General features: G+C 39.2%; 1 protein-coding gene and 1 pseudogene across 1 annotated transcript; one reads left to right on the top strand and one right to left on the bottom strand.

Annotated features, from left to right (window-relative positions):
* Positions 1-191: 191 nt before the first annotated feature.
* LOC130725928 (homeobox-leucine zipper protein ATHB-14-like) lies at positions 192-6,526 on the top strand (annotated as a pseudogene).
* Positions 6,527-6,835: 309 nt separating this feature from the next.
* Positions 6,836-10,079, bottom strand: LOC130724097 (peroxidase A2-like). The gene is made up of 5 exons (XM_057575272.1): positions 9,949-10,079; positions 8,854-9,126; positions 8,550-8,741; positions 8,266-8,431; positions 6,836-7,355 (listed from the first exon to the last, which is right to left on the bottom strand). The coding sequence occupies exons 2-5, from the start codon at positions 9,094-9,096 to the stop codon at positions 6,868-6,870; spliced, it is 1,089 nt and encodes a 362-aa protein (XP_057431255.1). The 5' UTR covers positions 9,097-9,126; positions 9,949-10,079; the 3' UTR covers positions 6,836-6,867.
* Positions 10,080-26,074: the final 15,995 nt, after the last annotated feature.

A 26,074-nucleotide genomic window follows, 5' to 3' on the forward strand; every position in this document is an offset into this window, starting at 1 on the left:
CAGTATACATAATAGATATTTTTTCTGTTTTAACTTTTAACAACTTGGCTTTGGCATCTTCACCTCAGTTTACAGAAATAATTTAGTGCCTCAAATAGGCTGGAAAGAGGCATTTTTCCTTTCTTCCTCAATATTTCCTTTTCTTAAACTTATTAATTTACAGGCTAAGCGAAAGGTGGTATGGTTGATTGAAAAGCTAAGGAAATTTGATATACCAAAATCCCCAGCAGAAACATTTGATCCTGAAATTTTAACTGAGGAGGAGAGACATTACCTGAAGCATATTGATTGAAAGTTCGAGTCTATCTAAATGACATACTGCTTATCAAAAAAAAAAATCTAAATGACATACTAATGTCTAATAAAGTCTACACGAAGATAAATAACATGGCCTGTTTGATGAAAAGTAAGGTTTTGTGCCCTAAAACAAAGTACAAACCAAGCATATTGATTGGAAGTTCAGAGTCTATCTAAATGGACAGCCAATCATAGCACTGCTATGAACAAGCTGCTAATGGAAGAGAATGACCGTCTGCAGAAGCAGGTCACACATCTGGTGTATGAAAATGGTTACATGAAGCAACAGATACATACTGTGAGTCCCTCTCCCTCTGTCTCTCTTCCTTCATTTTTTGTGTTAACTTTCTGAGTTCTGAGAATGTCATTGTAAGCATCGTGTGTTGTTTTTCTGAACAGGCATCTGCTGCGACCGCCACTGATAATAGTTGTGAGTCTGTGGTAGTGAGTGGTCAAAATCAACAGCAAAATCCATCTCAGCATTCCCAAAGGGATGCCAACAACCCAGCTGGGTAAGAAGCTTCACTTTTAAAATGGCTATATGCATTTTTCATTTCAAGGCTACCGGAACTGCTGTCGACTAGGTCCAGATGATTGGGATGAAGGTATGACCTTTTCAACAATGTTACAAGGTTGTGGTGCTTTGTAGCTTTTGTGCATCAACATTTGTTCATTGAATTTGATGTTACATGTTTCTTTTCTTTGTGCTGTGTTGTTGTGTAGCCTGGTCCGGATTCTATTGGAATCTGATAGGAACCCAATTGTTAGGGATAGGCCCAATACTACTAGAGTCCATGGAAGTAAGAGGAAGAGGTGAAATGCACCAAATCAATTCCCACGAGAGGTGTAACCACCTGCTGAGGTGGCATGAGCTGTGCAGGTAGTGGGAAAGAGAGAGAGGCTGGGGATTATATAAGCATGTATTGTGTGAGAAGAGGTTAGGCTTGAATTGGGATTAGGCTTGGACTTGGGAGAGAATAGATGCACTCTCTAATTTGCCTCTGCTATCTTGTTTTTCTACTATTTTCCTTGTAAGCTCTATCACAGAGTTCTGGGTTTTTCTCCAGAATTCTCAGTAAATAATATACAGTTTCTCATTTCCTTTCTGAAAAGCCGAGTTCCTAACATTGGTATCGGAGCACCAATCTAGGTGCCGTGGTAGCCATTGATTCATGAAGATGTTTCCAGAATTTGATGGGATATGAGCTTATGGATGGATCATCACAGTGGAGCAACACTGTGAGGCCAAAGGAGTATCTGAAGAGAAGAAATTCTCAGAGGCAGAGAAGGCGTTGACACGTGATGCGCTGATTTGTTGTACGACTGGAAAAAAAGAAATCAGAGGGCAACATGGATGGATTTTGTGATAGCATTACTGAGAAAATTCGAACCAGATTCTGATTCGTTCCTGCCAGATCCAGTTCAAGATACAGGGGAGGAAGAAACTCAGAGGGATGAAGCCAGAAAAGCCAAAGCCACAAACCTGGAAATCAGAAGGAATCGGTTTGAAGAGTGGATAAACGCCAGTTGCTTCGGTGGCGAACAGCATGATGGAGACGAAGTTTCAGAGCACCGTAAGAGTGAAGTTACTCCGACGGAGATCAACGATACAACAACGGAAGAGACGGTGGAATGCCTCTTTCTTGTTGGATCAAGAAGAGACGCTGCAGTAGCAACAGATCTGGAAGTAAATAAGAAAATTCAGATTCTACCAGTGAGGCAGAACCGAGGTGTGTTTCCGGCCACGCACTCCACTCCGCCGGCGAAGATGACGAAGGTATCCGGCAGTACAGGGATGATAGAGATGAAGGGGCATGCTGCTGAAGTTTCTCGACGTTGCAAGAAAAGGAGGGATCGAGAAGCAAGACCGAAGAAACCACACAAACAGCCACCACCTAAGCCACCGGAATCTCTGGACAGCGGTGTTGGTCTGGCAGGCTCATCCCACCGACGGCGGCGCCGGCGTCGGAGACCCAGGTTACACAGACGACGGTTGTTAAAGTTCTTGAACAACACGAGAAAGAGACATTGCAACAAGGAGGGGCAAAACTGGAATTACAACAAATTAGTCAACATTTTTCTCTTAGTCAACATCTGAGGCCACCCTTTGACCTAATGGGTTGGGCCCAACAGGTGTGCAACTATTTTACAACACAGAAATTGCTCTCCTACTCACTTCTCTTATCACAAAACCGAGGCTTATTTTGTGGACACATAGATTGTGGCCCATTAGTAAAGAAACGAACTGGGCCTTTCAAAAAAATTATCTCTACAATGAATTTGGAGGGTGCACCTGTTAAAGAGCAACTGCAGCCTTCTTTTTCAGCAAGGATTGGAAGGAAGAATTTATGCAGGGATTCAGCTATTGTTGCAAATTTTTCGACACATACAACAGGACCTCATGCTCTAACATTACCACTCCAGGACATGCATATAATGAGGGGTACTATTAATTTTGACTCAGGCTGGGAGACATTCCATGAATGCAGTTACAATGAGGATAAGGAGGAAAGTGATCTTCTAAATGGTGGACAAGTTCAAAGAAAACTGTCAGATTCAGAGGATAACATTGAAAAGATTGGTGACTTCCTCTCATTTGAGAAATCAATTGTTCAAGGCGGAGATAAAAGACTTAGCTGTGGATACTCGAGCTTTAGTGGAACAACGGATATTGATGGAACACCCAGAGTGTGGGCCAAGAGACACAAGTTTCTTCTGCCAAAAACTAACAAACATTGATGATGGTATAGTGAACAGATATTGGTTAATGGATGCCCTGTCTTTGCTTCTGGAACCATCGCATTGTGATACTAAAATGGTGATTGACACACGCTTGGTTGCCAAGCGGCCACCACCGGAACCGCTGGACCGTGATGTTGAGGGATACTACTGTAGTCAATGGGTGTTATGGTTAGCAGATATGGATAATTCAGCAGTAGTTCAGGTTTGGGAAAAAACCCACTAGGTGAATATTTCAGATGCCAGGACTTCTTATGCATACAATCCTGAACTGTTGGCATATAAATTCACTACTGATTCAAAGACGGGGAGATGCAGTGGTTTTAGTGGGCTTGGAGGGGTAGGATTTGACCTAGCAACTCAATTGCTAAGTTCATATTTCTGCAAAGTTGTCTATGATGTTTATGAACCACATCTATTCAGAGATGCAAATGTGGGCGGCTTGGTTAGGAAGTCCCCGGAAGTGAGAAAAGATGTTGATGTTCATCATTACTACAACTACAGGCGGGTTTCTATGCTTACACACAAGTTGTTCTTGCTGAAGAGATGTTGAGGGAGTCCTGGCGGCACATGACAGCAATTAAGGTTTTGTTGCTTCTTGAGATAGGATGCCAGGCTGATATATGGAATCCTGGAGGTTGTTCTGGTTTTTCAGCAACAACTTGGCCCACATCTTTTCAAAAATGGGATCCAGGTGGTGGATTCTATAGTCCATACCCATATTCTGCAGGGCAGTGGATCAAAGGGAGGCTGTTACAGGTCATTTGGGGGCAGCAACGTACATTCAAGAAGGATTTTCCACACCCATCCTTGAGGACAAGGATGTTTTGAGGGGGGGAGTGATGATAGGAACCCAATTGTTAGGGATAGGCCCAATACTACTAGAGTCCATGGAAGTAAGAGGAAGAGGTGCAATGCACTAAATCAATTCCCACGAGAGGTGTAACCACCTGCTGAGGTGGCATGAGCTGTGCAGGTAGTGGGAAAGAGAGAGAGATTGGGGATTATATAAGCATGTATTGTGTGAGAGAGAGGTTAGGCTTGAATTGGGATTAGGCTTGGACTTGGGAGAGAATAAAGGCACTCTCTAATTTGCCTCTGCTATCGTGTTTTTCTACTATTTTCCTTGTAAGCTCTATCACAGAGTTCTGGGGTTTTCTCCAGAATTCTCAGTAAATAATATACAGTTTCTCATTTCCTTTCTGAAAAACCGAGTTCCTAACAGAATCGTTGCTGTTTCCCGCAATTGTAGTGGGATAGCAGCACGAGCCTGCAGCCTTGTGAGCCTAGAGCCCACAAAGGTATGCTGATGTATCCATGTTGCTTTATTTCTTCCTTGCTGATCAATGGAGTTGTATTTTTTGGTTATATTTTTCTTGACTTGTGTGTTTGAATTTTCATCTCAGGTTGCCCGGATTCTTAAAGATAGAACGTCTTGGTGTCGTAACTGCTGATGCCTTGATGTGCTGAGTATAGTCCCTACTGGGAGTGGGGGAACAATAGAGCTCATGTACATGCAGGTCAAGTGGCTATTAATAGAAGCATTGCTGATGTTTGAATTCATTTCTATTCAATTTGTGAGTTGTTTTGTTGATATGAAGCTGATATTTTTATCAGACTTATGCACCTACAACATTGGCAGCAGCTCGAGACTTTGGGACACATATACTACGACTTTGGAAGATGGAAGTCTTGTGGTAATGAAAAGAACCTAGCTTATATCTGCAACTTATGCTTAAGATTTGAAGCTGTTGCATATAGGGGTTGACTAACAAAAAATTAGTTTTGGTTGTGTTTTATATCTCTTTATATCATTATATTGGATGAACATTGTCTCTAACCTTGGGAAATTTATATGCTCGCAGATATGTGAGAGATCATTGACTTCTTCAACTGGTGGTTCCACAGGGCCTCCTCCCTCAAACTTCATAAGAGCTGAAATGCTTCCTAGTGGCTATCTAATTAGACCTTGGGAGGGTGGTGGATCCATAATTCACATTGTTGATCACATAGATTTAGATGTAAGGAACACATCCAATTCATATTTTGTTTGGAATTCCCATTTATTTGCACCATTTTTCCTTAACTTTTTTTTACGTTGTTATTGTATGCAGGTCTGGAGTGTTCCTGAAGTGCTGAGGGCCCTATATGAATCATCAAAGATCTTGGCTCAGAAAATGACTATTGCTGTAATATTAATAATTAATACATGTTAAAATACACTTAATTATGTGAATATTAATTAATGAGCCTCATAAAACATAATTTGCAGGCCCTGCAACATATAAGACAGATAGCACAGAAGTCCAGCGGAGAAATTCAGTATGGTGGGGGACGTCAACCAGCTGTCTTAAGGACATTTAGTCAGAGACTTTGCAGGTAAGCTCTTGAATTGGGGAATGGAGTTATTGGACGGGTGCATTTCACATGTTTTGATTTAATTGAGGAGTTGTATTTTTCTCACATTCTTTCTAAATCCAAATCTTCAGGGGGTTCAATGATGCTGTGAATGGATTTGTGGATGATGGTTGGTCAATGCTGGGTCATGATGGGGCGGAAGATGTGACTATAACCATAAACTCTACCCCCAACAACTTCTTGGGGTCCAATTACAATTCGTCAATGTTCCCAGAGCATGTGGAGGCGGGGTCTTGTGTGCTAAAGCATCAATGCTACTGCAGGTACTTCAGAAACGATTTATGTCATGAACTATTGTATAACTGTAATAAACACCATGAACTATTCATATTGATTTTTTTTGCAATGCTGATCTGCAGAATGTTCCTCCTGCTTTGCTTGTCCGATTTCTGAGGGAGCATAGATTAGAGTGGGCTGATTATGGGGTTGATGCTTACTCTGCCGCTTGTCTTAAGGCTAGTCCCTATGCAGTTCCTTGTGCAAGACCCGGTGGTTTCCCCAGCACTCAGGTTATTTTACCACTTGCTCATACCATTGAGCACGAGGAGGTATTACCCTTAATTACATGATGTACTTCATTCTGTTCTTTGCATAATACATGCTCATCTGTGATTCACCACAATTGTGCAGTTCCTGGAGGTAGTTCGAATAGAGGGCCATGCATTCGACGTAGCATTAGCACGTGATATGTATCTATTGCAGGTAAAGTTATGTGTTTGAATGCCTGGACCATCTTTGTTATTGTATAAGGAAGTTATAGGTGGTTCTGTAAATGCTTCTTAATGACTTTTGTGCTATGTAACTTGATATGGCAGCTATGCAGTGGAGTTGATGAAAATGCAATTGGGGCATGTGCACAGCTGGTGTGCCGTATTGAATGGGTGAGAAGGTTCATGAGAGGGCCAGCAACTTTAAAATATAAAATAATGGAAAATTATATGTAGGAGATAAGGGAAGAAGAAAAAGAACAGAGGAGGAAGAATGACTCTGCTGGTGTGAACTGGGCTTATGTAGTAGGTCCGGCCCATAATAGCTCAGATAATAAGGAGAATGAACAGTAAATTGATTTGGCCTATCTAAAAAAATCTAATGGCCTTTCTAATGTAAGTTCAACTCCCAAAATCTATTACTAATTCATCCGTCAAGGTAACCTTCTCGTGTATACATAAATTCATCACTTTCTTCCGTTAATTATTTCACTCTTTATCTTATGATAAATTTCTTCTAGAGTTTATCTATCTATTTAGAGGTTGAAAGTGAAATTAAGTGGTTTTTTATAAGGTTGATTTGATCGAGGAAAGTTTACTTAACACAATGAATTGCTTATACAGAACTGAATGCATCATCAAAGATTTATAAAATACTAGCATAAAGTCATACATATACGAGTAAATAATAAGGTCTAAAATAATACTAACATAAAGTAATACATATATAAGTAACTAATACAGTCCAAAACAACCAAAAGTAGGAGAAGGGGAAGCGAATGCCAACATTGACAAAATCACACTGATGCCTGATCTCCCCATCACTTCCCGTTAGCACACCGATCCTACTCATCTTGATCATTGATTCAACAAATTGATCAAAGAATAGTTTTTGATCGCTACTGAAGTTGGAGACAAGCATGGCAGTGTCTGCATTAGTGGATGAATACAACTCTTGATCCGTATGTAGTAAACCCTGGTTTACTTGGAGGCCCATGTAATAACCGTTATCAAAAATATCTGGGGAAGAGAAGTCCAAATAGGTCTCGTAATTGGCCCCAGATCCATCTCGAGGACATAAAGCACGCAATGAATCTGAGTATGTGCTGTCCATACTGGGGTCAGGGTTCCCAGAGAAATCGTACAAACGGTCCATGAAAGTTCTGCAGTGAGCTCTTCCAATCGTATGGGCACCTAATTAAATACACAAATGAGATATAGGTCATCTATACAAAACTAAATTCATTTGCTGAAGACTTTTAATATATGCACACATTTTTTTATCTTATTTTTCTCTTAGAATTAGATCCTCGCCCACATTTAATATCCCTCCGGCCTTTCCCGCAAATTTTGTGGTTGTTCGATAAACCCAATAATAGTGAGTCATTAAAAATGTAATATGTTAGTTTTTTGAACTCAAAATGTAATATGTTCGTTACTCATTACGTAGTTGTTCTTAATTATTTATATTTTTAAAACATTTGTAATATATTATATATTTTGAGGAAGAAACCGACGGACTTGTCTTTTTAGATTTATCTACTAATGGAAAACACCAGATTCTCTCTAATAAGTATTTTTTTTTTTAAACGTAATAAGTATTCTTTGGTGTTTCAAAAAAGAAAACTATTCTTTGTTTCACATCCAAACAAACTACAAGTTAGAATTTAAAGAGAAAATATTTTATCTTGATTTGGATATGAAATTTAAGAATTAGATGATAAAAGTTAAAATGAAAAATATAAATTCTTCAGAAAAAAATTGCAAAAAATAAAATATTTATGAATATTCAATGATTTATAAATGTCAGTTGGTTAAATTTAGACATTTAAAGAAAAATAAAAAATAAAGCAAACATATTATTCTGGGAATAATTTTCATATAATTGTAGGTTTAGTTGAATTGTGAACATAAGTCATGCATACACAACTAGGACGTGGGCAGCAAATATATTGAAGATTCTCGTGAAGCCACAATTTTTACTAGGAAGGGCATGTTAAATTCTAAGACTTTTGCTCTAAGCAAATAAATCCTTAAGTAGTTGGCTCATCAAATTTTACTACTTATATGAAAACAAATTGTGGCAAAAAGATAATGAGTTTACCTGAGAGGGCAACTAGATCCGTGGTGGTGAGACCTTGGGCCGCAAAAGAATTCTTGAGATAATCCACTGTGAAGGCTACTCCTGGAATATTTTGATTGGCGAGAAACTTATTTGCCGTCAAACTGTCTCTTCTTCCCAGTGGAACCTGCCACGTGGGACCTCCTCCCTGTAAACATATATACAAGTCACCATTTATTTTAAACAATAAATTAAAGTCACCAAAATTAGAACAAAAATGATTTAGGAATAAAAAGCTTGGGAAATAATCTATAGCTACCCCTTACCACAACAGAAGCGACTTGCGCAGATAACGCAAGAATATCAGCACATGATACTGTAGCCGGACATACTGCTTCCACCGCACGCTTAATATCATACACCACATTCAACCCCCTCACTGTGTGCATGTTGTGAGATGCTCTTTGCTCACTTCGTATCTTGGCAGTTTCGACCAGCAATATTGATCCATCGCATCCCTATCGGTCACAAAGATAAAACGCAATAATGTTAACACTTATTTTATTTCAGCCTTATCTTTTAATATCATATAAACTTGTAGTTTAAATAAATAAATAGTTGAAAGATTACCTGAACGAAGCAATCAAGGAAGTGAAGCTTCAAGAGACTTGCAGCGATGCGTATATCAGTCTTAACGGCGGTGAGGATCACACCGGATAGGGTATGGTACAGTTGGGGGCATGTGTCTTTATAATAATCGGGACTGAGCAAGTCAGCAGCAACAGTCCCATTTGGGACTGGGACTGCTGCATGGATCAGTGAAGCACATAATATAATCAATCCCGTAATAGCCCGCCACATTATTACAGCCATAGGGGGAATTTGGGAGGCTTTTTGAGATGCCTGAACTAATATAAACGAAAGAGTTGGAAATCCTTTATTAGTCATGCTATTAATTCACTTTATTAGTGAGACTATTAATTCATTTTTCTGCTTTCTAAAAAATTAATTCATTTTTCTTACTTAACCTCTTCATCTTTCTTAGGCTCATAGCCTTATAACGCATCAGAAAGAGTTTGGTAAAACCTTAATTAAGTTAACATATAGACAGGTAAAAAGCAAGATCAGATTTGGCATTTGTTTGCATTAATGTAGCTCAGGTCCAAGTGGGCCATTTTAGCTTCTGGACAATGGAGTACCATAAACTTTTGCATTCAGTCCTTCAGCCCCAGAAAATTTAGAATTTAAATTTTTTGGATGCACTTTTTGTTGTTCTCTTATCTAAGTACTAGAGGCCCTACCAATATACCACTTCCAAATACAATCTAATGATCTAATTGCACTGATAATTAATTTTAGTAAATTATAAACATGGCAAGTTGTGTGAACATTGGTTGGGTACTCATTAAAAAAAGTTCAAACTTTTTGAAAATGTATAGGTGTGTGGCTGTGTGTGGGGGCATTTCTTATATACGGGGCAATGAAATTCTTTTATTCTCAATACTATACATTTATTAGCACATTTTATGAAAATTTGGTGGGACATTTGACCCACCCTTAACCAACATACATCTGACACAAGAGCAAAGGAAAGAAGCATATATATCTGAGCGAAGAAATCATATATCATATCCAACCAATATCCAACCAAAAGACAAACATGCAAAAGTGAACGAAAGTCTGCAAAATGTTATTGTATTTGAAGCAAAATCATCTTTTACGTACCTTCACGTTTGTAAGATCCACGTTATTCTCCTTAAGGAATGACACGAATTCAAGAATTCTCCTGAAGCAAACACAACTTCTCTTAGAAGTTCAAATCATAGATGAAATCATAAACATTGCTGGGAATGGGAATTCGAGCGGGTTTTTATACAATGGACAAACAATGCGGGAGAATCCTCTATATATACTCTATAGTGTGTGTGTGTGTCACACCACTATTGCTGGGACCGACTGAACTTTCTAGACTATTTACTAATTAAGAATTTAATTAATTATTTTATTTGTAATTCACTGGTTGGTCAGTTTACTTTATTTGATAGGAATTGGTTTTAAGTGTGAAATTAGTGTTATCTTCTTGTATTGCTTATTGTTATAAATAAAAAGACTTTTAACCTGGAACAAAATTAAATCAAGCAATCTAATTTCAAGCTCGGAAAATCGTCAAAAATTGCACAATGGACGACAGAGAAGCAGGGTTGGAGAAGCGGTTACCAGTGAACGACGGTGATGCGATTACCGGTGAAGCGGTTACCAACGGACGACGAGAAGCGGCGTCGGAGAAGGTACCGGCTTCGGAAGAACGACGAGTTTGAAATCACAGTCCAGAAAGGAGAAGGAGAAGGATCACAGTCCTGAATGCGTTTAGTGAACACGTAGCTACTCAAAATTAAAGTAAAGAGAACACTTAAAATTGAAGGCGGTTGAGAAGGTAGTGTTTGTTGCTGCAAAAGTAGCTTAATTATAGTGGCATCTTGACTTAACCAGCAATTAAAATTCAGAAGGAGAAGGGGTATTATGTTCTGCTCATCATGTCAGTTTATATAGACAGTTCTTAACAAGCAGTGATGCAATAAGAAGTATAAACGAAATAAAGTTGGTATGACATGAAAGTAGGGTTTTGGAAGTGCCACTTGCCAATTTGTTAAGGGAGTTTCGGCTAAATTTTTTATCATAAGTTATATAAATAATGTTGGAAATTTACTTTTTCAATTTTTTTTATTCTAGAGCAATTTTTTTATTTAATTAGGTTTTTTATTTTTTATTATCAAGGGTTGTTTCTTTTGAAAAAAAAAATTTATTTTTTTACTTTTGATTATTAGTTATATTTAATGTTTTGGTCTAAAACTATTAGCTTTCTTCTTGTAATTAAAAAAATTTCCTGAGACTATTATAAGTAAGTGTGGTAAGAATGTTGGAGGTACCTGAGTACTAGCCAGTTATAGGATTTAAAAAATTCATTCATTTTTCTTACTTAACCTCTTCATCTTTCCCAAGTTATATATTTCACTATTCCTTAACTCCAAATTAAACTTATATTTCATATGCATGCTTATGTAATTATTAATATGTAGTGAGGTTATGGGAAAGTAAGTGCGGTAAGAATGTTGGAGGAAATTTTTTACGTGGAACTAAAAATGATCCTTGCTACCTATGCTTTACTTGCCAAATTAATATGGTAACGTATACAAAATGCTCTTTTCTAACTAGGGACTTCTCTTTGTATAGTAATACTTAATAGATGTAAAAAGATCCTGCATCAAGTTGCTATGCTTTACTTGCCAAATTAATCTGGTAACATTTAATTTCTTGTATATGGCACTAACATCTACTTTAGAATTGCTATGAGGTTAGTGGTGCATTCTCTCATTAGCAACGTTGTTTGACTGCAAGTGCTGTTGTAAAATCTTAAATCCAGCTGTCCACGCATCCACTTCAGAAAAGTTGTTGCATGCTGAGTGGTTTCGCCAAGGAGGTTCACCTCTCAGATTCCCTGTTGAGTGCTTTCGCCAATTATATCAGAAAGTACATGCTACACTGGTATTTGGATGGTGGTTGTGATCCCTAGTAATTTGTCTTCTTCTTTTAATATGTTGGCTTGGAAAAATGACATATATAGTTTTGAAGTTTTTGTCTGTGTGGTTTCTAGTTTCTCTGGAAAATTGTATTGGGTTCAATGAACTTAAACAAAAAGTGGAATAAAGAGCTCATAGTAGATTGTTGTTTCTAAAAAAAAGGCTTTAAAAAAATTATTTTGGAAAGTCTTAACAATTAATCAAACTTATAAACACATTCATTTTTTCGAGTGCAGTGACTAATCTCTTTGTCGCATGTGCTTAGACTTTATTTTCATGAACGTGAATCAAACTTCTAAATTTATGATTAAGAGATGAGGTGAGAAACCACCCTAACCGGTCTTAAAGCATAATATGTTTGTTTTTACTTAGCATTTAAGCATTTTAAGCATAATATCCTCCTCTTTGAAGCCGATAACCCAATAAGACGAGGCGAATGGTGAGGGTGATGGAGGCGGTGGTTCCGGTTGGGTTGTCGGCGGCGATGTTCATGTACTGAACCTCAACTGACAGAATATCGAACTTTGGCTTCATGGGCACCGACAGGATGATGACGAGCACCATTCATATAATTCATATCTCAATTTTACTTCCTGCCTGGTTTTGTGGCAAACTGCTCCTTTCTGTTATGCAGCAAACTGGCGTGGTTGGCTTTTGATAGATAGCAGGGTGAGAGTGTTTTTATCTGGGTGTGTTGGTTTGCTAGAAATAGCCATTTGCTTTATAGTTTTGGCTAATCTAGTCCTGTAGGTTAGTCATGACTCATGATCAAGGCTTTTGCATGTGCTTCTAGTGGCTCATTTTCTTTATTGTGGTGGATTTGTGTTTTTTCACCCTATTCTTTTGTATTTATTGTTACTTAGCACCTCTGGCGCTTTTCTTTTTATTATATTATATATATATATATATAAATTTGGCATTCTAAAATAAAAATAAAGTTGAAAGAGTAAAGTTAAACGGATTATCCAACTAACCCTAACTGGCTAACTAATTAAGCAACTAACCTTTAGGTTTTACTATTAACCAACAGGTAACTAAAGTTACATTATTTTTCAACTCCTAGTCACTTAACTTGGAAATTTTGCTTCCCATTCACAAAATGAAAAAGAAGTAGGCTTAATAGCTTTTTTGATCCCTCACTTATCATGGTTTTTCACTTTTGGTCCCCAATAAAAAAATTAGCACTTTTGGTCCTCCACATTGCTTATTTATTTGCAAAAATGATCCCTATTTACACTAAAACTGCAAAAGTGTGTAAATGTAAGGGACTAATTTTACTAATTTTTTCCTAAAGGGACTAAAAGTGCAAAATTATGATAAGTGAGGGACCAAAAGAGCTATTAAGCCTAAGAAAATCTGTGAAAACTCCTTACAAAGATCATTCATCTTGCACTTTGGGATGACAATCCTGTGTATTCTTCAGCAGAAAGAAGTATTATTATTATTATTATTTTGAAAGGCTTCAGCAGAAAGAAGTAAATAATACACCATTTGGGTTTAGAACATATAACAAAGCACCTTAGTAATCAAGGTAAACAGGCTAGGAGAGAAAGTTCAAAAGTAGAAAAAGTTCTTGCCGGATATTTCAACCTTCCATATCAAGCTCATGGACGTTTCTAACATCACTCTTGTACGTAAAGTCACCCTCAAGATTCTCCATGCATGGTTTTCCCAAAAGCAAATGACTTTGTACCCATTGTTATAAAAGGCATTAAGCCAAAAGCTCGGGCAGTTTTAATCTCCTGGGCAACCTTCCTTTGAGCCTTTGCACTAATTTTAGTCATGCTTCTCTTTTAAGAATTCCAGCCTCTGTTATGAAGTTTGCCTATCTTACATTTCTGAAATCTTCTTGACTAAGAAAATTAAGTGTTTTTTAATTAGTATAACTTAGTATTATTTTTTTTTGAAAGCAAAATATTATATAAGATATAAGGAATGTTGAGAAACAACCCCTCTCAACATGGGTACAGTACCTAGCCAGCATAAAATCCGACAAAACCCAGCCACTATAGCAGAAAAACCTCCTACCAACCTCTGAAAACCCCACATGCACAAAATTGTGCAACAATACCTAGCCAAAACTCAAAAGACTAATCCTTTTTTGATAGATCTCAACTAAAATCGAAAAAACGGAACCATGTCTAACCGAACACGGGACATGCCGCTCGATACCTGCAAACCAACCAATTGCGACAACAACCAGCAATGAAAAACCAATCACCTCACAAATATTCAAAAGGGAACATCGAAAAAAGAATGGCATGGAACATTTTGAATCCTCAGTTTTTCCTCTTTCCTATAGCCTTCACGAAGAACCTAGATGGAGTCCAATTTTGCAAAGAAGTGATATGAATACCCAATTGCAACCCACAGTTGACTTCTTTCTTCAATCAAAGAAAGCATTGAAGCACAACATATCATCACCAACTAGCAATTCATGCAAAATTAACAAATCACAGAACAAATCCATAACAAAACACCATAGAAGGGAGCAAAACAAGCTATTCTTGAAACATGGGCAGCGAAGAATTTGGTCACCATCTTCAACTGCTTGTTCTGAGATTCACCATCCATCATCCAAACCAAACAAACCTGAAACATGCAAATTGTTTCCAACCCATCCAAGGCGCCTATCACCGCGAGCAAGGACAGGTCTCGGACAGGGAGGAGCAGACAGAAGATAAGGAAATGAAGGGGGTTGCCGCCGCGCCACCTGCGGCGCGGCGGCCACCCAAAGGAACTAGGTCAAAAAATACCAGAGGAACTAGGTCAACTTAGTATTATTTAGATGACCAACATCTTTTGATCTAAAGAAGGGCATAACTTGTATGTACACATACAAGGGAATTAGTACAAATAATAGAAGAGATAAGAAGAGATAATTTTTTTTTTTGAAAGCTGAAAGCATATATTAATAGAAAGGTAACATGAGACAGAAGCTCATGCGGAGAACAGCAAAAGCCAAGGCAACCGTGGCAGCCAAGGCAAAAGGAAAACAAAAGAGAAAACAAAAACAGAAGAAGCTAAAACAGATACAGAAACAGAAGAGAAACCAAAGATAAAGGCACTAATCAAAGGCTCCAGAGGCGCACAGTGGGAGAACACATGAGCCCTACCACTCAGAAAAAATGACAGAGGAACCAGCCAGCAGAAGAAATAACGACCCAAAGCTCCACAACAATCCATAAGCAAGTCCAGAAGACGCAGCTAGCTGGGATCAATAGGCGAAGGGGGGGTGACGGGATTCATACCAGAACCTCCCAAAGCGGATTAATCCTATCACAGCCCATCTTTGCTAATTCATCAGCTATCCCGTTTGATTCTCTGAAAATGTGACACACACCAACACAGCCCACTTCTCTTTGGAGCCAATCAATAGCATTCAGTTCATTTAAAAGGGCCAAGGGTCGATTAGATTTGCAATTAACCCAACCCACAGCCAGAGAGGAATCGCTTTCAACAAGTAACCGAGAGAACCCAAATTCCTTTGCAAAGGCCAGGGCCAAGTGAATGGCTTTAACTTCAGCCTGATAGGCCCATAATATGCCCGTGGACTTGGAGAACCTGCCAAGAATGACCCCATCCGCGTTCCTCAGAATACCTCCCACCCCACTAGTCCCCGGGGAGCCTCTAGCCGAACCATCTACATTGAACTTAAGGATGTTATTATTGGGGGGGACCCAAACAGAGGATCTTACCTTCTGAGCTTTGACCTTGAATTTTAAATGGATGAAGTTTTGGAGGAAATCAGTAGGAGAGTAGGGGCATTCTTTCCACCATGATTTAGTCCACCACATGATTCTCATCAAGTGTAGGTCCCAAGTGGCCTCAAACACGAACACTTTGTTGTTGAAGACCAAGTCGTTCCGGGCAAGCCAAATGGACCAACATACAGCACATGGAACCAGCTCCCACAAAGACTTATCAGAATTTACACGAAGAAAAGGCCATTCCTTGAACAAATCGCCTACCGATTTCGGAGCGCACCACAGGATCCCTTCCCTCTCCATTATAGCCGACCAGAATCTCCAAGGAATCTCGCACCCAATCATCAAATGGCTAACAGATTCAGAGTAAAGACCGCAGAGGTCGCAAAGTCCTCCGTTTTCAATCAGCATCCCCCTCTTCACAAGGTTCTCCTTCACCGCTACTCGATTCTCAATCAATTGCCACACAAATAATCCCACTTTGGGGGGGATAATTTTCTTGCATTGCTTTGAAATCAGCCAAGAAACGGGACCAAGAGTTCTCAGTTCAGCCGCTTGATATGCCGCTTTAACAGTGAAGACACCATTGGGAGCACCTGACCAGACTATGGTATCTTCCTCCTCACAAGGAAACACAGAATTTAGGCATGCCATTAACTCTTGAAATCTCGAAATCTCCCAATCAAAAAGGCGGCGTCGGAGACCCAAATCCCAAACCCAATGTCCACGCTGAAAAGAGCCAACATCCGTAACCATGGCACACTTGTTGGTAGCAAGAGCAAAGATCCGAGGGAATCTAGATTGAAGTGACCCCAAATCTGTCCAAGGGTCGTACCAGAAGCGGATATTATTTCCTTTCCCAATACAACAATAGCAGCCCTCTCTGAACACCCTAGCAAAGGTGGAATCTTCAAAGAGGACCTTAAGGATATCAAGCATCAGGGTTGAACAAAGGTTAATATTGCTTGCTGCCAAATGGAGAAGGAGAAGTCTGTCATCCCAGCCATATTTAGCACATATTATTTTCCTCCACAAAGCATTTTTTTCCTTCCCAAATCTCCAAGCCCATTTGAGAAGCAACACTCTATTGCGCCAGGCAAGAAACCCGACCCCAAGTCCACCAACTTGAGAGCTCTTACACACTTGTTCCCAAGCTATCCACGGAATGCCTCTTCCGCCATCCAATCTACCCCATAGGAAGGACCGCATCAGTTTCTCGAGATCACCAATCACACCAATTGGGGCCAAGAATAAAGACATGTGGTAGATGGGCAGAGCACCAAGAACCGCCTTGAGCATCACAAGTCTTCCACTAAGGGAGAGATATTTTGAGCCCCAAGAGCTGAGTCTCAAACGCATACACTCAATCAAAGGTTTCCAAAAATTTTTTCTCCGTGGGTTATCACCTAGAGGGGCTCCTAGGTATTTTATTGGGAGATTTCCAACCTGTACCCCAAGAATAGCCGCTGCCCTAGCCAATTCATCAAGAGGGACATTGCAACCAAACATGTGGGATTTGGAGTAGTTCACTTTGAGCCCGGAAATTGCCAAAAAGGCCTCAAGTACCGCTGCAATGCTCTTTAATTGAGAAGGATCATTCCCACAAACGATCAAAGTGTCGTCCGCAAATTGTAAGTGGTTAATCCATAAACTGTCATCAACCCGGAATCCACAAGGCACCTCAAAATGCAGTAACTTGTTCAACATGCAAGAGAACCCGTTAACACAAATATTGAATAAAAGAGGCGAGAGCGGATCGCCTTGGCGAAGACCCTTCTCTATGTTAAAAAACTTCGTAGGCGACCCATTGACTAATACCGCAAGTGAGGCCGTGGAGATACATTCCTCCACCCACTGAATCCAACGTTGACCAAAACCCATTTCCTCTAGAAGTTTAAGGAGGAACACCCAGTCGATGTTGTCATAAGCCTTAGCAAAATCCAGCTTCACGATCAAGCCTCCTCCCTCACGTTTATCCATGGCATGTACAACTTCATTAGCTATAAGAATGCAATCCGCTATTTGCCGATAATTACACTACAACAAACAGTGCATTTTGCGGGAGTTGCAGAAGTCATTTTGAGGCGGTTATTTTTTTTTAAAACAAAAGTTATATATATATATATATATATATATATATATATATATATAAAAGGTCAATAGTACATATAGTATCCAATGTAACAAAACAGATACTAAAATTGCTACCTAGTGATCATGAGAATAAATATAAGATGTGGGAGAAAAATTAAAAATGAAATTTTCTTTTTAAAGAAACATCAAATTAATAATAAATATTTAAAGTGTAGTGGAGAAAAAGAATTCTAAAATTGTTAAACTCTGTTAAAAAAAAGGAAAAAAAAAATAGTGCAGCAAACAATTAAAAATTGGCAGAGGTAGGACTAGGACTAGAACACTGGACCTCAAAGTTCATGGCATATGTCAACACCAATGGGACTACATTCACTTTGTTTAATGTGTTGGAGAATTACATATATAACGTCTGACAATTCGTAAAAGAATTATAATCCATTAATTATTTTATTGATTAAAGATACGCTTATTTAATTGATTGGTAATTAATTTGTAACAACCTTTTCATTTTCGTTTCCGATTCCAATTTCATGCTCTGATCGCATATATCATTTTCCAATTCGTTTACAACTGAGATTAACATAGTTGCATCAGATGGCAAATTCTAATCAGTGGAAATGATTGGTCCTCACTCCAAATACATTATGACAAATGACCATTAATTCCTTTAATGTATTGTGCATGTATACAGTTTTTACTTCGTCTATTCACAACTTATTGCTAAACTCCATGCTACTTGATGAGCTATTTTTTGTTAATGCTACACAACGCCCCAAAAATAAAGAAAGAACCATAATTTTGAAGAATACTGCAAGATTCTAGGGTGAATTGTCGTATAAGATAGAGAGATAGGGACCATTCATCTATCCATGTGTCAATAAGCATTTTCCTTTCTGCTTTAAGAAGCTTTAAAATGGCCATGAATTAGTACAAATAGGCTAGGGGGCTATTTCAGAACAAATTTCATTTGTTTTTCTTGAGAAGTTGAATGATTGGCAGGTCTTTTACAGGTAGAAGAAGATTAAAAGATTTATTACTTCAGAGCGATAATCGTTGTTGTGCTGATTGTAACGCTCCAGATAGCTTCATTTTCTCACTCATAATGTTTGTGGCTTATACTATGGCATTATCATACCTTTTCTTTTTGGTGAACTAAACCCAACTCAATTGCAATTGATTCGGTTATCAAAATTATCTTTTTCAACACAAAACCCAAACTCCAACCCGTTCACATCTGTTGTTTTCCTTGCAAATCTATGCATTTTAGAATTTAGTACTTATAACTCTTTTTTACTCTTGCCATTTTTGCACTCATTTTGGCCTCCTCAACTATTTATTACCAAGTGTATTTGACCATGTTTACTATCCAATTTTGTTAAATTTTTTTTTCAGTAAAGTGATTACTGAGGAATATAAAAATGTAATTTTCAAAAAGTTTAAATTTTAAATATAATATCAATGTTGTGAAATGATTTAAATCTTGTCTAGAATAATCGAATGCAAGGAACATTTTTAACATGCAGTACTATAAAATTTACAATTAATGAAGAGATCATATGAGAGGATAAAAACCGATAAAATGTAATTATATATTTCTTATCTTCATGAAGATGTTGTCAACCTGGAAAAAAGGAAAAAAAAAAAAAAAAAAAAGGTTTATTGGACATCAAGCAGATTCATGATTCAAAGAAGATGCCAGATTGTAACATTGGGCACTGGTTGATTCCATAACTTGAGATTCTAAATAATGAAAGACAATCGAAGATGCAAGACTATTATGTAATTGAGTCAGACAGATATTTCAACAAGGCAAATAGGCAATGCTACTAACATGACAACGCGTAATTGAAGCCATAAAATCAAATCACAAAGTCACTGACAGATAGGTATACTATTAAGTATTAACATGAAAAGTGGAAAACCAATGTTAAACGTGAAAGAGGCAGAACTGCAGAAGAAGGTGGGGGTGGGGGACAAATTCTAGCGTTTTAGAAGTATATGTGTGCATCTTGATTTTTAAGAATCTCAAGAAACATCTAGACAACAAGGAGGGAAGGATATTGATTCACTTATACGAATGGATATTTAGCAAAATGTGAACCTCTGAAACCCAAATGAAAATTACTAATGATGAGGGATTCAGCGAGCTATCTAGTGCTGGGTCAACGACAACGAGGAGTAAGTAGTTATGACCTGTGAGACATGACTACTAAAACTGACACAAATTCAGTCTAAGTGCTTAAGCAGGATTTACGACAACGAGGCTTCATGAACCCATGATGCAGGATTGATGTAGCCAACCCCTCTCAACATGATTAACCTTGGATGTGGTTGGTGGCAGTATGGTGCTAACTACTGTTAATCAGAATGACAAATTTAACATGAGAATATTATCCATATGTACTTTATTAAAATGGTACTCAACAAAAGAGTATCATCTCTCTAATGATTACAACACTATGCAAAGTCGCTAACTGCGTAAGAAAGTTGTGGCATCATATGAGTAATGTGAAACAGTCATCACTATGCCCTATTAGGGAAGTAGCTAAGAAGATAGTCATTAACTACATCGTCATGGTGTGTATCACTGGGAGTACTGGGGTAAGAAACACAAAAACTTGTTACTCTAGTTTATAATTGATTCACCATTAACTATGTGCGCATAGGTGACCATCACTGCCCCAAATGAGCTTCAAACTGAAGCAAAGTCGTAATATAAAAACTTCTCCCACATATCTTTACCTATTTGCCATACTAGGTTCTAATATCAAGTCAATGACTAAATCTCCTAAAAGCTTAAGATATTAAAACAAAGCATGTAAATGGTTTGTTATATTTTAAACGGTAATCACTCTTGTAACACATTTTAATAACTACATTTCCTGTTAGAAGGTTGTTGAGATTTGGCTCATTATATTTTGGGTTAAAATCTTTAGTTTATTAGGATTTGATTTAATGTGAATTATAAAAGGTTTTAAGGGATTGTTATAGAATTTATTATGATTTTATTGTAAAATAGAATCCACTATAAATAGGATAATGATGTAACTCTAAAACACAAGAGACACAAGAGGCACTAGTGCAATTGAGAGAAATTGCAATTGCTGAGTGATTGTAGTCGTAGAGGTAGGCAATTTGGCCGAACTGCGTGAACAAAGCTTTTGTGTGTTTCTCTCTACTCTGATCTGTATTCGTGTTGCTGTTCTAACAATTGGTATCAGATGACGACTAACCCTGGAGGTGCGAAGTTTGAAGTGACGCGGTTTGATGGAACCGGCAATTTCGGACTATGGCAGAGGAGGGTTAAGGATCTGTTGGCTCAGCAAAGTTTACAGAAGGCGTTGCGTGATGAGAAACCGGCGGACATCGCAACTGTTGATTGGAACGAGATGAAGGAGAAGGAGAATACTGCAGGTTTGATAAGACTTTGCGTTTCTGATGACGTGATGAATCATATCCTGGATCTCACAACTCCGAAGGATGTCTGGGATAAATTGGAAAGTCTGTACATGTCCAAGACACTCATGAACAAGTTGTTTGCGAAGCAGCGTCTCTACAGCCTGAAGATGCAGGAAGGAGGCGATTTGCAGGCTCATGTCTACGCTTTCAACAACATCTTTGCCGATCTGACACGGCTTGGTGTGACAGTGGATGATGAGGATAAGGCTATTATTTTGCTGTGCTCTTTACCAGGCTCTTATGATCACTTGGTGACCACTCTCACCTACGGGAAGGACTCAATCACGTTGGATTCTATTTCTTCTACACTTTTGCAACATGCACAACGTCGCCAGAGTGTCGAAAAAGGTGGAGGAAGTTCAGGTGAAGGTCTGTTTGTGAAGGGAGGTCAAGATCGCGGAAGAGGCAAGGGTAAAGCAGTGGATTCTGGAAAGAAGAAGAGATCCAAGTCCAAGGACAGAAAAACAGCAGAATGTTATAGTTGCAAGCAAATTGGGCATTGGAAGAGGGACTGTCCAAACAGGTCAGGCAAGTCAGGCAACAGCAGCAGTTCAGCAAATGTAGTTCAGTCTGATGGTTCTTGCAGTGAGGAGGATTTGCTTTCTGTTTCATCTGTAAAGTGCACTGATGCATGGGTTCTTGATTCTGGATGCTCCTATCATATGACGCCGCACCGGGAGTGGTTCAACTCATTTAAATCAGGTGATTTTGGTTATGTCTATTTAGGTGATGATAAACCTTGTATCATCAAGGGAATGAGACAAGTTAAAATTGCTTTGGATGATGGTGGCGTGCGCATGTTGAGTCAGGTGCGTTATGTTCCAGAGGTGACGAAGAACTTGATTTCTCTAGGAACTCTTCATGAGAATGGGTATTCATTCAAGTCTGAGGAAAATAGAGACATCTTAAGGGTTAGCAAGGGTGGAATGACAGTGATGAGAGCAAAGAGGACTGCAGGCAACATTTATAAGTTGTTGGGGAGCACAGTTATGGGTGATGTGGCATCTATTGAAACTGATGATGATGCAACCAAACTGTGGCACGTGCGCTTGGGTCATCTCAGTGAACGTGGGATGATGGAACTACATAAGAGGAATCTGCTGAAGGGTATTCGCAGTTGCACAATTGGATTGTGCAAGTATTGTGTTCTTGGGAAACAGTGTAGAGTTCGTTTCAAGACCGGACAACACAAGACCAAGGGAATCTTAGACTATGTCCATTCTGATGTCTGGGGGCCTACAAAAGAGCCCTCCGTTGGAGGTTTCAGGTACTTTGTTACATTTACTGATGATTTTTCTCGTAAGGTCTGGGTTTATTTTCTGAAATATAAATCTGAAGTCTTTGCCAAGTTCAAATTGTGGAAGGCAGAGGTTGAGAATCAGACAGGGAGAAAAATAAAGTATTTGCGGTCTGATAATGGAACTGAATACACTGACAAGAACTTCATGCATTTCTGTGAGGAGAATGGAATTCAGAGGCACTTTTCTGTGAGGAAGACACCACAGCAGAATGGTGTTGCAGAGAGGATGAACAGGACTCTGACAGAGAAGGCAAGGTGCCTTCGGTTGAATGCTGGTCTTTCAAAAGGTTTCTGGGCAACAACAATCAATATGGCGTGCTATCTAGTCAACAGGTCACCACGAGCTTCTTTGGATGGAAAAGTTGCAGAGGAGGTGTGGACAGGTAACCCCATTGATCTCAGTAATTTGAGGATTTTTGGGTGTCCAGCATATGTGCATATTTCCAGTGAGGATCGGTCTAAACTTGACCCAAATTCAAAACAGTGCATCTTTATTGGCTATAATAAAGGTGTGAAGGGGTACAAGTTGTGGGATCCAGTCAAGAAGAATGTGGTTGTCAGCAGAGATGTTGTATTTGATGAGCAGTCAATGTTAAAACAGTCAGATGTGTCGGTTGTGCCAGATATTGAGGTAGAGAATTCCAGTCAGGACAAGATTCAGGTGGACATTGAGGAGACACCAGTGAGTCCTAGGCAGATTGTAGCCCAACAGCAGCGTGAACCAAGCTCAGATTCAGGTGGAGTACAAGACTATACACTTGTGCGTGATAGGGAGCCCCGTCGTATTACACCTCCAGTGAGATATGGGTTTGAAGACTTAGCAGCATATGCCCTTCTTACCAGCTCAGGAGACCCGTCTACTTATCATGAGGCTATGGCTAGTCAGGAGAAAGATAAGTGGATGGGTGCAATGGTGGAGGAGATGGAGTCCTTGAAAAAGAATGAGACATGGGATCTTGTTCAGTTGCCACATGGAAAGAGAGCTATTGGTTGCAAGTGGGTGTACAAGAAAAAGCCAGCAGTAACAGAAAAAGAATGGGAAAAGTTCAAGGCTCGCCTAGTTGCAAAGGGGTATTCACAGCAGAAGGGGATTGATTATGATGAGATTTTCAGTCCGGTGGTTAGACACACTTCTATCAGGGCAGTACTAGCTTTGGTAGCCAGCAGGGATATGCACTTAGAGCAGATGGATGTGAAAACAGCTTTCCTCTATGGTAATCTAGAGGAGCAAATCTACATGGAGCAGCCAGAGGGATTCAGTGAAATTGGAGATGACAGACTTGTTTGCAAATTGAAGAGGTCTTTGTATGGCTTGAAGCAGTCTCCAAGACAGTGGTACAAGCGCTTTGATTCATACATGCTCCGGATTGGCTATAAAAGGTGTGACTATGATTGTTGTGTTTATGTGAGGAGCCTTGATGAGAAGATTCTTGGGATGGAAATTCACAGGGACAGAGGCGCTAAGAAATTATGGTTGTCTCAGAAGAGCTATGTTGAAGGTGTTTTGAGCAGATTTGACATGAGCAAGGCAAATCCTGTGAGTACTCCATTGGCGAATCATTTTAAGCTTTCTTTGGAACAATGTCCGAAGACAGACTCAGAGATTGAAGGTATGTCTAAGATTCCTTATGCCAGTGCAGTTGGTTGTTTGATGTATGCTATGGTTTGCACTAGACCGGATTTGGCACAAGCAGTTAGTCAAGTGTGCAAGTTCATGTCCAAGCCAGGGAAGCAGCATTGGGAAGCAGTCAAGTGGATCCTAAGGTACTTGAAGGGTAGAGCGGATCGCGGTATCATGTTCAGCAGGGAACAAGGTGTTGTTCCATCAGTTGTGGGATATGTGGACTCTGACTATGCAGGTGATCTAGATGATAGAAGGTCGACAACAGGATATGTCTTTACTCTTGCAGGGGGACCTATATGTTGGAAGTCATCAGTTCAATCCATAGTAGCTATGTCTACAACTCAGGCAGAATACATGACAGTAGCTGAAGCTGCCAAAGAAGCATTGTGGCTTACAGGGTTAGTGAAAGAGTTGAGTGTTGAGCAAGGTGGAGTTCAGTTGCATTGTGATAGTCAGAGTGCTATCTATTTGGCGAACAATCAGGTGTATCATGCTAGAACCAAGCATATTGATGTGAGGTTCCACAAGATCAGGGAGTTGTTGGCGTCCAGAGAGATATTACTTCAGAAGGTTCACACATCAGAGAATGCAGCAGACATGTTGACCAAGCCAGTCACCAGTGACAAGTTTAAGCATTGCTTGAACTTGTTGCATGCTCTCCAATGTTAAGCAGAGGAGGCTCACAATCCCAGAAATCAGAATCAGGAAACTAAAGCAGCAGATCTTCATAGGGGGAGTCCGGAATTCGCCAAGGTGGAGATTGTTGAGATTTGGCTAGTTTATTCGCAATTGCTGAGTGATTGTATTCAGGTTCGAATCAATAAACGGAACTATAGCTGCTCTATAGTCGCAGAGGTAGACAATTTGGCCGAACTGCGTGAACAAAGCTTTTGTGTGTTTCTCTCTACTCTGATCTGTATTCGTGTTGCTGTTCTAGCAAAGGTCAAAAAGCAGGAAGGAAGAAATTATGTGAAAAGAACGAAGGTATCTTCAAAATTCCTATTCAAAGACCACATACAAAAATAAAGGTACTTCTTTGTGAGTGCATATTACAGTACCTTCTGCTACATTTGTGCTGCATTCATCCTTGCATCATTTTCTTCCTCTTTGCTTTTGTTGTCATTGTCATCCTGGTTTGAGGCAACTAGCAAAGGCTGATTTCCTATAACACTTTCATTGCTCTTCAATGATGAAAGATGGTCCGTAGGAAGGGAATTCCTTTTGTAATTCCAAACAACCATTGAAATATAATCGTGAGGTGTAACAAGACCTTGTTCTCTGATGCAATTCTGCAATGACTTTTCATGGTCAGGTCTCCAATTACTAGATCGGTGCGGGCACCAATCTTGTATACTTTCGCACGCGATCGAAGCATATATTTTGCAGCATACAGCTTTGCAAGTGAGCCTCTTATGATGTAAGAGCAAAAGTTCACAATCTTCTATTCTTCTTCCTATTGTCTGCTTACCTGTACCACTCCACCACAGTTGTCAAAAACTTGTTCATTTGAGCATTGGTGTGAGCTTGAGTGGCATGAAACATCCTGAAGCAAGGCTGGGGATCTGGATCCCTATCACCCTTGAGAAACATCAACTTTCTAAATTGCCTAATGCATTGCTTTAACAGGTTAAGCACAATTTATGGGAGCTTATTATTGAAGCTGGCGGCTAGAGAACTAACTTGTGATCCTACCCAGCTTAGTCTTATTCATTGTATTAGCATTAGGACATTATGATTGTTCATGAACTAGGACATTTTTTTGATACATACCCTCTATTTATTCCATCGTCCTTTACTCTCTTTTTTTTTTCCCGAGTTTTGGGCTTCTTGCACTAGTTGCAACCTGCAAATGCTATGTTTAGATCTTCGTTGACACCGATGCAACAAATGTTACGTAGTCCAAGAGAATAAAAAACGAATGGATGGATCAGGTTGAACGTTTTCATGTTACTTCTAACTGGTATCCAAACTAACAAAAAGTTGCCAGTCCAAAAACTGGGAAATTTTCTTATGCCCCCTTTCTTCATCTTCGCCTTTATGTGGAATGATCACAACAAATCTGATGTAAACTTCGTACACTGCTTTGAAA

The sequence above is a fragment of the Lotus japonicus genome, chromosome 6, assembly GCF_012489685.1.
Source record: "Lotus japonicus ecotype B-129 chromosome 6, LjGifu_v1.2".
Taxonomy (NCBI): domain Eukaryota; kingdom Viridiplantae; phylum Streptophyta; class Magnoliopsida; order Fabales; family Fabaceae; genus Lotus; species Lotus japonicus.

Coding starts and splice junctions, on each gene's coding strand:
- LOC130724097 (XM_057575272.1), bottom strand. CDS start 9,096: ATGGCTGTAATAATGTGGCGGGCTATTACGGGATTGATTATATTATGT. Junction 8,432..8,549: donor CGCAAGTCGCTTCTGTTGTG/GTAAGGGGTAGC, acceptor ATATGTTTACAG/GGAGGAGGTCCCACGTGGCA. Junction 7,356..8,265: donor GGATCTAGTTGCCCTCTCAG/GTAAACTCATTA, acceptor GTATTTAATTAG/GTGCCCATACGATTGGAAGA.